This window comes from Odocoileus virginianus, chromosome 1 (assembly GCF_023699985.2).
Source record: "Odocoileus virginianus isolate 20LAN1187 ecotype Illinois chromosome 1, Ovbor_1.2, whole genome shotgun sequence".
In the NCBI taxonomy this organism is placed as follows: domain Eukaryota; kingdom Metazoa; phylum Chordata; class Mammalia; order Artiodactyla; family Cervidae; genus Odocoileus; species Odocoileus virginianus.
The window spans coordinates 42,036,669-42,049,412 of NC_069674.1; the positions used below are offsets into that span (position 1 = coordinate 42,036,669).

Genomic DNA, 12,744 nt, shown 5'->3' on the forward strand with positions numbered 1-12,744 from the left:
CCTCCCTCAGGCTTAAACATCTCAACCAGAACAGCCTAAATAACAACACTTCGTTGGACAAGCTTGGTGGAGCAGGAGAGAGTCAGGCTGCACCAAAAATTCAGGACAAATACTGTGTGTGCTCTTGCTTTTTTTAGAAGAGCTTAGAAATGGTATGATACCACTCCCGTGACTTTTTAACACTCTCCTTCTTGTCACAAAGAGGAAAGGAAGAAAAGGCACCTACAGAAGCAACAGTTTTTAAGGACGGAAATGGTATGTGCCACAAAGGGGGAATACCAAGGAAATTTCTCAAAAAATATTTTGTCAGAAGAATCTAAGAATAGTACGATAAATAACCTGGTTTTTGCCAACTGTCCTTTGATCCAGGGAAGGACTGACAAGAAAAGGGAGAAAAAAAATGACAAATTTTAATAGATCATAACATCATCAAATCTCAGAAGAAAAACTTAAAAAATTAGCATTAGGCTGCACAGGGCCAGCTAGCTCACTCTGAATGTCCACATATACATGTCCCACTAAACCCACAGGAGTTCACCCCAATGAAGCTAAACCTCCATCCACATTTGCAAAATCCTGCTAATGGTGTCACTCTCCACCCAGAATCCCAAAAGGAAAGCCTAAGAACTGTCCCCATCTGGCCAGGACATCAATCCTATCTGCCAGTTCTTCCCCCAAATGCCCACGAATTCCTTCCAGCAGCCTCCTCTGCCAGAACAGGCTTCCACCCTTGCTGGGCACCACTAAGCTTCCAGAGGGCCTCCTACAGCTGGGCAACTCCCCAAAAAAAACACTAAAGGTAAAGAAGAAAACCTCTACAAGGACAGAATTTCTGACTTCATAGCCTGTGGAAGCCACTCAAACAGTCTACCTCCCATCCTCCAAAAAGAAGCTCTTATGAGTTTATTCTAACGATCGTCTAAGCAGGGGCAGGGGAGGCCGACAGCCCAGAGCCCAGTGCCCAGCTCTGCTACGACAGAAGGGAGGCCGGCTGGTTCTGGAAGTTCCTGGGGGACTAAAGAGTTGAAAGGTGCAGAGATACACAGGACACATGAGAAGGGCAGAGTCAAAACACCTAGAAACACACAAGAATGAACTGTGCTAGCTGTACCCAGAGGTGACCAGAGGGCATCCCAGGAGCTATTTCTGTGCTTGAAGGAAGACGGGAGGCAGGCACTTCCTGAATCCTGGCTCAAAATAAATAGCTTTCCTAGAGAAGAAACAAAGCACAGAGTGCAACTGGAGTTTAATTTTACAGATTAAAATGTGAAGGCGGGGACTCAAATGCTTAGTTGATTATTTCTATCCTGCTGCTAAATAAGGAGAAATGGGTTTTTAAAATATGACACCTATCCTCTAGAAGTAGCTACACAAAAGTAAAACCAGCAACTTTATTAGAAATGCCCTTCCCTCTGTACGACTGTAAGCAATTCTGGACAAGAGGCCTGAAGATGCCAACGCAGACCCCCATGAAACACCGGCAGACACACTCTGGTCATCACCAGGGCTGGGTGAGCCACATTTTGGGTTGTAACCTCAGTGCTGGCCCTCTGTTCTCGGAGGCCCTCACCCTCACGATGAAGTCCATAGACACACGTGCTAGAAGGTGGCTTGCAGTGCGGGTGGCGGGGGGAGCTGCCACAAGGCACAGGGTGTCCAGATATGGGGGAAATAGGTCCAAAGCCAGCACCCTGAGCATGGGACCCGCAGAGATCCCTGAGACCCGCCCACAGGGGATAGGGGACAATGAAGTCATGCAGGGTTTTGTCACCTCTCCCAGCCTGAACCTAGTGCTTAGGACACAACAGACAGAAAAGCAGCAGAGAGAGGATCTCGGAGAACAAGAGCTGGCTTGAACCTGCTCTACTGGATGGGCTCACCCCCAAAACCACCAGGGAAGTCCCAGGAACCTCCCTCTTCATAGACCACATGCTAGGACTCAGAACAGAAAGCATGGGCATGGAAGGAGGGCACCGTGAGGACCATCTACTGATGCACAGAGGACCCCTGGGCATCTAGGGCACACTGCCTTACTCCTTTTGTAGGAGGAGACACCCACACTCACAGAGCTGCCACGGGGCCATCAGAACCCAGCCCCAGGTCCAAAGGCCCCTTCCCCTGTAGGTCTCATGGCTTTAGGAGATGTTTCTGACAGCTACATGTGGAAATGTCCATTTTCTACTTCTCCCAAAAGGAGTGCAGGTTACAGGGAAATATCAATACATGATCATCTATTACAGAAACTCATGAACCAGTGAATTTGGTCACACCCAGAAAGGAGGGAAATATTCAGTGAGCGCTTTTCCTTGTTCTTCTTTACATTTGAGTGACAGGAGCCCACAGCAGCCTGGCCCCAGGACAGCTCATCCTCCACGACATGCCCCAGGCTGCACAAGACACAGTCCACAGCGGGACTCCCGCCCTGCTGTCTGGCCCAGGACGAGCACACACTCCATGGTTACCCTCCTCACAAAGGGTGACGTCCGCTTTGAACTAAGGACCCCAGTAGTCCTGGGTACCCTTGCTCTGTCAGCAGGGCCCAGCTGCACCCGCATCCTGATGCTCCCCAGGCAAAGCACCTGTCCTCTCCCGTCTCCGGCCTCAGCAAGCAAGCTTGCTTGACTGCATTTGGTCGTCTATTGTGTAACTAAGTTCCCCTTTGCAGTTCCAAAAGTTAATTGGGATCAATTTGCTAAAAAAAAAAAAAAAATTTCAAAACATTACTGCTATCATTCCTCCCATTCCCCCAAATCCTACAGATGTGGGGGACACAGGGCAATTGCTAATTTGTCACGAGGCCCTCACCCAAGTGGTCTCTCTATAAAGGACTATAAGTTGTACTGGCTGAAGATGATGGTGAGGGAAGGGCTGTTTTTGAACGAACCTTCCCAAATATACACATTTAAACGACTGCGACTCTTCAAAAATCACCTTGAGACACTTTACACATATTCCAGTCATTATGTTATCAATTAAAACAAAACTGACTAAACTAAACCCTGTTGCAACTGCTTTCTGGTCTGAGTCAGGTCCTGGGGAAGAGGCATGACTGCAGGCAGGGGCGACCAGCACAGAGTCCCAGTGCCAGGATCCACCTTGGGATTCACCAAACATCAAGTCCTCCCCTAAAGCATGGAGCCAAGCCACTAATGAAGTCACAAACACACGTGCTCCCAGGATTTCAAAAGGTATTCTGGGAAACCTGAGCAATGCCTCGGCTCAGGTGCCCCTCCCCTCACAGATGAGGTTGCCAACCAAGAATCTGTGACAACTGACCCCAGAGGACCCCCTACCCAAGGCTTTGGCTCCCAGACTGGAGTGAGAAGGATGTGGTTCAAAAGTAGGCTTCCAGGGTGCCCCCAATGTCCTAGTCTAAATAACAAAGTGCATTAGGACCCACAGCAGCCCAGGCTTCCTCCTGCTGCCCTCCCCACCCCCAGAGGACCCCAGTACATTAGGTAACTAGCCAAAAGGCTGAATGTGCAGCCGGGGAGTACAAGTTCACATTAGGTGTGTGTGGAGGCCGCGTTCTTAGTCACTATGCCATGTGGAATGAAAAGTGATGGTTTAGAGAAAGCAGAAGGGCATGTTTGTATATTACATGATTTATTTAAAATAAATCTATTTCAAAATAAGATTATAATTTCCTTTTGGGCTTTTCTGGTGAAGGACTAGTTAATTCTATATAAATATAGCTTTATAGCTTAAACTTAGGCTGCACAAGCGAACAAATCAGTCGTGAAGGAATGAGATAGTCAACTACACAGCCACATGATCGTATGACCTGGCCACATGCCACCACCAGCTTCAACAGCCTGTTTTCTCGCATGTAATGTCTGCCAGTCTGTCCAGGGCCCAGCAGGGTCTGGTAAGGCCCACACACAGAGAAGTGAAAATAAAAGGTGGCACCAGAACCACCAATAGCAGTGTTGTTCATGGGATGAGCTTCACCAGATTACAGTGATTCCATCCTGCTGGCCACTTTCTACACCTTGGAGGAGAGCGCCACGACCCCACAATCAGATTGTTTGGGGTTTAAAAACATGAATTTTTCATACAGAGGAAACTGCCATGCTATGTGAAATAGCACTCTCCTAGCACAGCTGCATGGGCGTCCATAGTGGCTCAGTGATAAAGAATCTGCCTGCAATGCAGGAGACCCAGGTTCGATCCTTGGCTCAGGAAGATCCCCTGGAGGACGGGCACGGCAACCCACTCCAGTATTCTTGCCTGGGGAATCCCATGGACAGAGGAGCCTAGCAGGCTACAGTCCACGGAGTCACAAAGAGTCGGACACGACTTGAAGGGACAAGCAGGAGCAGCACAGCTGCTGAAGAGCAGATCCAGAACCAGCCGGCAGGAATTCACACATGGGGCTGTGCCCCAGACTCTGGCCTTAGAGTAACAGTTTCCAGTGGGACAACAGCCGCAGCCATGAACACGCCTTTAGCAATATGAAATGTGTCAAGAGACTTTTCTACTAATAGTCTGAAAGACTATATGCTATATGCTGCTGCTTAGTTGCCCAGTCATGTCTGACTCTCTGTGGCCCCATGGACTGCAGCCCACCAGGTTCCTCAGTTCACAGAATCTTCCAGGCAAGAATACTGGAGTGGGTTGCCATTTCCTCCTCCAGGGGATCTTCCTGACCCAGAGACTGAACCTGCATCTCTTGCATTCTTCTACAGTGGCAGGCGGATTCTTTACCACTAGCGCCACCTGGGAAGGCCATATATACTGTACACTTCCAAATATATAATGTTCTGGAAAAGGTAAAACGATGGAGGCTGTAAAAGATCAGCAGTTTCCTGGGGTTATGGGGAAGGAGGGATGAGCAGGTGGCTGCTGCTACTGCTAAGTCGCTTCAGTCGTGTCCAACTCTGTGTGACCCCATATATGGCAGCCCACCAGACTCCTCCGTCCATGGGGTTCTCCAGGCAAGAGTACTGGAGTGGGTTGCAATTTCCTTCTTCAATGCATGAAAGTGAAAAGTGAAAGTGAAGTCACTGAGTCGTGTCCAACTCTTAGCAACCCCATGGTCTGCAGCCCACCAGGCTCCTCCATCCATGGGGTTCTCCAGGCAAGAGTACTGGAGTGGGGTGCCATTGCCTCCTCCATGAGCAGGTGGAATATAGAGGATGTTTAGGGCAATGAAACTACTCTAATGATACTGTAACGATGGAAACATGTCATTATATGTTTGTTCAAGTCCACAGAACAACACCGAGAGTGAACCCTAACATAAACTATGGACTTCAGTTAATAAATAATGCATCGATATTGGCACATTCATTGCAATAAGTGCACCATACCTGGCTGTGTGGATGTTGACGGTAAGAGGGGTATATAAATTCTTCCTACTTACCACTTGATTTTATTACTTTACTATCAATTTTTAAAATATCAAAAGTCAAATATCAAAACACAGGCACCCACCTGTCTACTGAAAGTGGATACGTGAAATCCTCTACCTGGACTGGCCCCGCCCTCTGGTGGGTCCCGGACGGGCGGCAGGTCGAAATGGACCTGAGGTCAGCAAGCTACATCTAGGCACCCAGCCCGGGGCCTGACTGACAGCAAATCAGGAAATGTTTGTTGAATTGGGCAGTTTAAAAATTAACTACCTCTTTCCTTAGTACAAGGAGTGGGAGGAGGAGGGAAGGAAAGCGTAAACATTCAATGAGAGGCCACGTCAGGGTTTGCAGGTAGGACATGGCTCTCAGGTCCTGTTCCCCGGTGGGCAGTGTGACTCTTTCAAGTCTCAGGGTCACCTGTAAGGCTGGGACGAGGACACAGTGACCTCCGAGGGAGGCTGTGACAATCAAAGTTAGAAAAGCCACAGCTCAGCACGTAACTGACACTCCCTCAACACTGTAGCTGGTTTTCATTCCTTCTGAGCACCCATTAGGAGCCAGTTACTGTTTAGGTACTTGGTTACTGATCTCATGTCACCCAAAACCATCCTGTTGGATTACAATCACCCATCATGTTTCAGATGAGACTGTTAAGCTGCCTGTGTATGTGAGGACCTGGGGTGATGAACACACAGACCCTCACAGGCCCTGTGCTCAACCAACCAGGACTTTTATGAAAAAATTCTCACTCTTTCCTTTCTGCCAACTCACAGCTCAGCCCCTACATGGGGCCTTACATTTGCAAAAACCTAGTGGAGGTATAGTGTTCACACCCACTCACCAAAGCTCAAGGAACCCCATCTCTACCACATCTAGGGGGTGCCCCACTAGTGACACCATCCCCCAAGTGTCTCCTCACCATGGTCTGCCTTCCTGAAACAGCTTTATTTCTTTTCTACTTCCTTTTTTCTCTTACCAATGAGTCAGCCAGAGGCCAGGAAAAAAAACAAGATGCAATGCCCAAACAGCTCACGCGGCACCCATGAACAAGCACAGCCTCCCAGAGAGCAAGATATTTGGAATTCCAAACTTCCCAGTAATTATACATAACTCATTCCGCTTCCTTAAAATTTAAATAATTACCATAATTAATAGCTAAAAGCAAGCTGATTCAAGTGGGTTGTAGATGTATCATTCACCCATTTTACACATGAAGAAACTGAGGCTCCAGGGAACTGGACTTGCTCCAGCAGACAAGAAGGATAAAAGCCCAGGCCTCTGCCTCCATGTGCCCTTGGACTGCAGGGCCTCGCCTGAGGGGACATACTGCCCAACAGCGAAGAAGAAAGAGACCCTGGTCCTAGCTCAAGGCTCCATTCCCCTGCCTGAGCACCCAGTTCACGGTTCAGTCCCTTTTTTGCAGGGTGGCTCTCTCCTTCCATATCTCCAGCTCTACCCAGGAGACATCCTGGGCCCAGCTGGGAGCCTCTGATGGACAACAGCAGGGCCAGTGATGATGCCAGCAGGACTCACCACATAGCAACACACCACACAATGACATGCGTGCAGTTTCCTCTCCTCCAATGTTCCCAGCACACAGGGGACCCACCGACCACACCACCCCCAAGTCAGTCATTAGATCAAAGCCTGTGTTTTCAACCAGAGCTTCAGCTAAGTTTTCTCAGTCTCAAAGAAATCTGGACATGCACAGTTAGGCACAGACGTGCAGTGATCAAGGACCCAGCCGTGTGGGGGAGCCGTGGCTCAGCTCCTGGGAGACCGAACTGCCCACCCTCCACCCTACCCCGTGCTTATCTTCAGGGGCGGCTGAGAATTTATGATCTGCTCAGCAGCACCGGCATTATAGTTCTGGAATAAGAAGAGTCTTTGTTATTGCCGGTGGCATTCTCTCCTGCCATTCAAAGCTGTGCTATCCAAAAAGAAAAAAAAAAAAAAATGAATACAGATACATTTCCCCCTCCACCATGATCTAATAAGAATAAAAGCTTAACTATCCCGAGCAAACTGCCAATAACTGTGGCTAGAAATGCCATAATCAGTGATAGTTAAGGCTCTTGGAATATTCTTTGAACCAAAGAATTCAATCCCCTAAGTGGCTGGCACCAGGTCTCCTGTGAGAATCGGTGCCAAGGGCAGCGGGGCTCGGTCTGCAGCGGGGGGTCAAGAGTGGCCAGCCACAGTGTCACATGAGAAAGTACACAAAGGCACGCATACATGATGTACAATCACACACGTGCTGGCGTGTGCACGTGTGCACACATGCACAATGACACAGGACAAATAGGGTTCTGGGCATGGCTCTCTCCTCTGTCTGCCCCATGTGGTGATGTGGATTATATATAACTCATTCCACTTCCTTAAAATTTAAATGACTACCCTAATTAATAGATAAAAGCAAACTGATTCAAGTGGATTGTAGATGTATTATTCACCCATTTTCAGTTCAGTTCAGTCACTCAGTCGTGTCCAATTCTTTGCAACTCCACAGAATTGTTGCACCCCAGGATTCCCTGTCCATTACCAACTCCCAAAGCTCATTTTACACATGAAGAAACTGAGGCTCTGGGGAACAAGCTCCAAAGTACAAGGCTCTGGGACTCTCAGTGGCTGGGGTTCCGTCCAAACCCCACCAAGTAGATGGGAGAAAACCCTCTTGGAAATCTGAAATGTACCCCCAGGGTGGCATCATCCACACCTCCACAGCTTACAGGAATCTCTGCTCTGACACAGTTCGTTGGGTTGAAAGTACATAGCATGATGGAGAGAAGAGCATATCTATGGCAAAGCAGACCTAAAATAACCAAGGTTAGAAATCAGTCACGCCCAATGGTAAGAGTGAGCAAGAACGCCTGACCTTGGACAGAAAGGGGAAGCCTTCTCCACAGCAAGACCAGAAGTGACAGCGGAAGTGCCCCAAAGCCCCACCACGGGACCTGATCTTGAACCAACTAAAGCACATATCATGTGACATCTCGGAAGAAAATGGGATTCGGGCGGGGTTGGGGGGGTGGCTGGCCAGCTTGGGGGCTGAATAACAGAGCAGTACTGCACTCTATCCTAGCCTTGCCACTTCCCCATGAGTCCCGAATGCTCCATAAGAAAAGTTTAATAAGAAAGTTCGTTCATTTAATCTCTTTCTTAAAAAAGCAGGGCTAGAGCCACTTGTAACTTTTCTAGCTTTATGTGTGTGCACATGCCTGTGTGAGTAAACTGCAAGCATGTGTGTGAAGTGTGTGCATGCATGGGGCATGGGCGAGTGTGGACTGTGTGTGACTACATGTGCGTGCCTGTGTGTATGGTGAGGGGAGTAGAGGAAACCAGGATCCTCACATGGAGAACACACACGTGAAGCCAGCCCACAGCTCCACAAAGCCAGCCTCCAGCACACATTCCTTCCACTCAAGAGCCCAAGGACCAGGAAAGGTTGACCCATGAGGTCCAGAGCAGTGACAAAATCCCAAGACTCTCTAAACCCCATCTTCCCTGGACCTCCAGCCACAGGGCGACCTGCAGGGAATCTGAGAGGGTCCCAAAATGGAGAGGTGATGCGTGGGCCCTGGCCCCACTCAAGGTAACATCACACCTGGAATGTGCGAGAGATGCAGACACCGGGACCCATGGAGAAAACCGGGGCCTTCGGGGCCTTATCTAGGGTGCCTGCAGCTTCCATATGTCATTTCCAGGCCTCCTCATTCCCCACTAATCGAAACCCTGCACCCAACCCAGCACACCAGACCTCAAGTGCTTCGTGAGGCCACCCAGCAATTTAAACCTCCCAGGGAATGCACAAATGCAGGACAACTTCCCTGATTCAGGGTCCCCATACTTCCGTGACTGCCTGAAAATCCCAACCCATGCATGTATGTGCATGCTAAGTTGCTTCAGTAGTTGCATCCAACTCTTTGCAACCCCCATGGATTGCAGCCTACCAAACTCCTCTGTCCATGGGACTCTCCAGGCAAGAATACTGGAGTGGGTTGTCCTTTCCTCCTCCAGGGATCTCCCCAACCCAGGAATCAAAGCCACATCTCTTACGTCTCCTGCATTGGCAGGCAGGTTCTTTACCACTAGCACCACCTGGGAAGCCCTCCAAATCCCATCTATGAACTACATTCAAAAATGAAACCAGAAAAATCCCCAAGGCCAGCCATGTGCCCCAGACCTACCTGCCCCCCGCCCCACTACAGCACGTCGATGTGATTAGAAAAAAGGGATCATGTGATGTGGAGAAAGGGTTGTGACATGGCCAGGACAAAATTACCAAATTCTTTTCTGAAACCAAATTCTTATGTTATTTTTCTATAATTAAAAATATGGATTTCATAGCTTCTCAGTTTATTCTTGAGATGAAAACTATACACCCTATCAAAAAGCATCTAGCAGCCATTTCTTAAAGAGTTTTGTTTCTGTGGCCATGATCCAATGCAGTCTCCTCCTATACACATCATTCAACACGGGCCAATTCGGCTCCAGAAGCCCCACGGGAGAGCGATGTAACACTGACCTTGGCTTCACATTTCTTGTGACAGGAATACTTGCAGGCTGCAAGAGAAGGAAAAAGAAGGTGTGTTGAGCAGTCTCTCCATACTTTCTACATTTCCATCTCTAAACCCTTGAGAAAGTCCACACAGAAGGAGGTTGCTTTTTGCTTAGGACACAAAACAGTTCAACAGAGCGAGGGGGTGGGTGGACATGGTGTCCAGGAACCCAGCCATCTCTGCAGTGTCAGCAGTGGCAGAGGGCACAGGGAACTCTGCAGAGGAGTTACAAACACCCTGGCTCTTCCAGGGGTTCAGGCCACCAGATCAGCACCTTGGGAGGAGAAAGCCAGCGAAGCTGAGTGGTAGAAAGTATCAGTGTTTGCCTGGAAATTATAGCTTCTCCCTGAAGAAAGGAGAGAAACTTGAAAATGCCCCAGAAGACTCAGGACTGGCGCCTTTAAATTAGTGAGAAATTGGACATTTGCGTTCCACGCTTCTTCCACTTCCGGACAACCTAAGAACTGACTGTCAGAACAAATCCACATCTAAATTCCTGCGGGGGATCCTTCAACCCAGGCCATTGTGAGGACTGAGAGAGGCATGTGCTGGTTCGGAGGCCCCAACAATACAGAGAGAGCCGGAACCAATGCGGATTTCACAGGCCCGCCCTCTGTGGGCTGCAGCTGTGCCTACAGGACATGAAAGCCTCCCCCCACCAAAGCGGCTCAGGGCACTGGGGCCTGTCTGCCGATGCTCCCATGCAGAGACAGAAGGCCAGGGAGACAGTGAGGAATGAAGCAACTGGACCAAATAAGCGCAATGCAGGCGTCCCTGTGGGCTCCAAGCAGGCATCTATCTGATAAACCCATGAGGTGACTGTAGGATGGGCGACAGGGACCTAGGCTTGGGGGCACAGGACCTGGAGGCTTTCTGGCCCAGCCTGGCTGGGCTGCCCTAGGCGGAACCAGGCCTCTTTTTCTTCCAGGATTATGGTGATGCCAAAATGCCATCATTCAAGGGACCCTGCTTTGAAACTGCAAAGCACAGAATCAATGTATAGAAGTGTGGGGTCCTGGAAGAACAAGGCCTCAGGTCAGAAAATAGGTCCCAAATTGCAGTCAGCACTTCAAAGCCCAAACTTTTCATTTCCTGTGTTTTCTGAGAGCCCTAACTCACAGCCTACGTGGGACTGAATGAGGGTGAAGCAAACTAGTAAAGAAAAAGAGCCTGTGGCTGGGGATCCCTAGAACTCCAGCAGGAAACAGCCAGGGGTATTATCTTCGCAAGATCTAGCTTTTGAGCTCCTTCTATGCATCCAAGGTTTGTGAAATTATTCACAAAGACAAATATTTATTCTACATCTTCTAATGGGTCCACCCAGCAAAGGTGATGAGTGATTTTCTAATAAAGATAGGCTAGCTGTTGGAATAAAGGGGTTTTCACACCAGATTAAAATCTCAGACAGAAGGACAGCCAGAGGCCAGAGGCCAGCAGGAAGAACAGAGATAGAGACAAAGGCAGTTGAGGGGCCCTCTGGCCTTTAGGGAAGATGAAAATTAGCGGAAATGCAGTGAAGACGTCCCCGGCCCCAGAGGAAGCTCCGTCCGCACACACTGAACGGGGCAGCCGGACCACTCAGCAGCCGGGACACTGCACAACCTCCCGTGGCAGTCGGCCCCCGAGACGGCCTCAGGGAGGAGCCCGTGTCCCCGTGCGGTCCCCTCACACAGTGACAGAGCGGGTCGTGTGGCGAGGAAGGAGGGTGGAGGGTGTGGCGAGTGGCCTCTGCTCTGGGCTCCTGGACCACCGCTCTGAGAGGAGCCCTGCCCACGTGTGAGGCACTGAGGCAGCCCTGGGGAGGAGGCCCATGGGAAGGAAGTGAGGCCAGCAGCCAGCTGGGAAGCAGGTCCTCCAGCCCCAGGAGAGCCTTCAGATGATGCAGCCCCCTAAGAGATGCTGAGCCAGCACTGCCCGGCCACGCGACTCCCAAATTCCTGATCCACAGAAGTAGTGAGAACAGAAGCTACTGCCACAGTAAGTCACTAACTTTGGGAGTAACTGGTTACGCAGCAGATCAACAAACCGATTCAACCCAAAAAGTAACTCTGGTGTGTGGAACCGTGACAGTGGTGTGACATATTCACACCCAGTGGATGGCCCACTGGGCTATGACAAGAGCCTCAGGCCATTACAGGGCAAATCCTCACATTCACAAAGGTGAACTAGTCAGACTGAACTGCATAAAGCACCAGACTGCTAAGGCAAGGGTCCTGAGAGGTGGGCCCACTGTTCCTGGGGTGTAAGCAGGTGACCCAAGTGTTATGAACTTTCCACCCAAAAGCCAAGCACCACAGAGGTCCCTCAGATTCAGATTTCAGTTTCCACATATAAGTGATACCGTACAATATTTATCTTTCTCTGTTTGACTTAGCACACTGCTGATTCATGATGGTGAATGGCAGGATTTCCTTCTTTTTTCCACCTGAATAATGTTTTACCACATCTTCTTTATTCAGTCATCCATTGATGGACACCTAGCTTGTTTCCATGTCTTGGCTACTGTAAGTAATATTGCAACCAACATGACATCTATTGAAGACACTGATTTTGTTTCCTTTGGCTATATACCCAAAAGTGGAACTGCTGGATCATATGATAGTTCTATTTTTCACTTTTTGAGGAAATTACATACTGTTTTCCACAATAGCTGAACCAATTTATATTCTAACCAACCGTGTACACCAACCGTGTACAAGTTCTCCTTTTACTCTACCCTAACCAAAGCATGTTTTCCCTTGTGTTTTTGATGACAGCCATTCTGACAGGTGTGAGGTCATATCTCATTGTGGTTTTGACTTGCATTTCCCTCAAGAGAAGGGGGTGACAGA

The 12,744-nt window shown here is 49.2% G+C and overlaps 1 protein-coding gene across 8 annotated transcripts in view; it reads right to left on the minus strand.

Annotated features, from left to right (window-relative positions):
- The window catches only part of TNS3 (tensin 3), a 220,812-nt gene that overhangs the window by 153,470 nt on the left and 54,598 nt on the right, over positions 1–12,744 (minus strand). For 6 of the 8 annotated variants that reach the window (XM_070467284.1, XM_070467278.1, XM_070467272.1 and 3 more), the window contains one exon: positions 9,880–9,917. Coding sequence is in view for 1 of the 8 variants with exons in the window: in XM_070467272.1 (XP_070323373.1) it covers positions 9,880–9,917 (38 nt within the window). In the remaining 7 variants the exon portion in view is untranslated. Of the gene's footprint in view, positions 1–9,879; positions 9,918–12,744 lie in introns of those variants that run through there. The other 2 variants (XM_070467277.1, XM_070467265.1) reach the window with 1 other exon arrangement.